The 1,126-nt window shown below is 52.7% G+C and overlaps 1 protein-coding gene across 1 annotated transcript in view; it reads left to right on the forward strand.

Moving 5' to 3' along the window:
- Positions 1–1,126, forward strand: part of ABCC1 (ATP binding cassette subfamily C member 1) — a 180,480-nt gene that overhangs the window by 133,431 nt on the left and 45,923 nt on the right. Inside the window, exon 19 of the mRNA XM_042782274.1 lies at positions 305–488. Coding sequence (XP_042638208.1) covers positions 305–488 — 184 coding nt within the window. The remainder of the gene's footprint in view (positions 1–304; positions 489–1,126) is intronic.

Consider the following 1,126-nt stretch of genomic DNA (forward strand, 5'->3'; position numbering starts at 1 on the left):
TGAAGCACTCTATGTTTTACTTAGATTGATCATTATCTGCCCCCAGCCTGGAGTCTGGGACAAGAGTCTTTGTTTTGTTCCCTATTGCTTCCCCAGCTCCTAGCACATGTCTGGTGCATAGCCCCATGGCACACATGCATTGAATGAATGTCCCCATGGATTCCAGTGTGCATGCATGCTTCCATCTCAGTCATGTGCTCCACCTTCATGCTTCAGTTCTGTCAGCAGACATCAGGGTTGCTGTGGTGAGCCAGGCTTTCTCTCATGTGTATACCAATATGGCTGGCTTCCACTTTGCCTGTAGACACGGATCCTGGTCACACACAGCATCAGCTACCTGCCTCAGGTGGATGTCATCATCGTCATGAGTGGTGGCAAGATCTCTGAGATGGGCTCCTACCAGGAGCTGCTGGCCCGGGACGGGGCCTTCGCCGAGTTTCTGCGCACCTACGCCAGTGCAGAGCAGGAGCAGGATGCAGAGGATGAAGGTAAGGGTAACCTGTGGGGTTCCTCTGACAAGGGGTGATACCTTGACCAGCCCCAGTTGCCTCCTTAAGTTTCCTGCCAACCACCCTGGGATGGTGGCTTGTGTCTGCCTGGCATCAGGGTGGGAGGTAGACCAGGCACCTTGCAAAAAGGCATGGAAGTGACATCCTCGTCTGACCTCTGACTTCACAAGGGGAAGACAGAGTCACCATCAGCAGCCCAAGGCATATTCCTATGAGGCCAGATATACCACCACCCCCAGCCTTTTCTCTCTTTTTTAACCAGTTCTGATACTAACTGTTCCTCCCTGACACTCACTACTTCTCTGCTGGGTTTGATAATTCATTGCAGTGGTCACACAGAACTCACAGGCAGTACTCATGATTGTGGGGTTTATTAGGGGAGTAACAGATTACAGTTCAGGTTCAGAAATGCTCTCAGGATATAGTTCTTTGATCAGGAGAGTCTCCCCTCTGCTGTGCCCTCAGGCATACGTCTCTGGCCCTTGGTCTCCCGGCCTGGCCTCTGCCCAGCTTGCGTAAGTGTTAGCTCTGCCTATAGGGACAACTAAGGGCACCCCACTCTGCCAGCAAGCCTCCTTCCCAAGGGAAGGTGCTTTCTTACTCCGTGGGCTGGCAAG

This window comes from Orycteropus afer, unplaced genomic scaffold (genome assembly GCF_000298275.1).
Source record: "Orycteropus afer afer isolate SDZICR_OR568_19922 unplaced genomic scaffold, OryAfe1.0 scaffold00281, whole genome shotgun sequence".
Classification (NCBI taxonomy): domain Eukaryota; kingdom Metazoa; phylum Chordata; class Mammalia; order Tubulidentata; family Orycteropodidae; genus Orycteropus; species Orycteropus afer.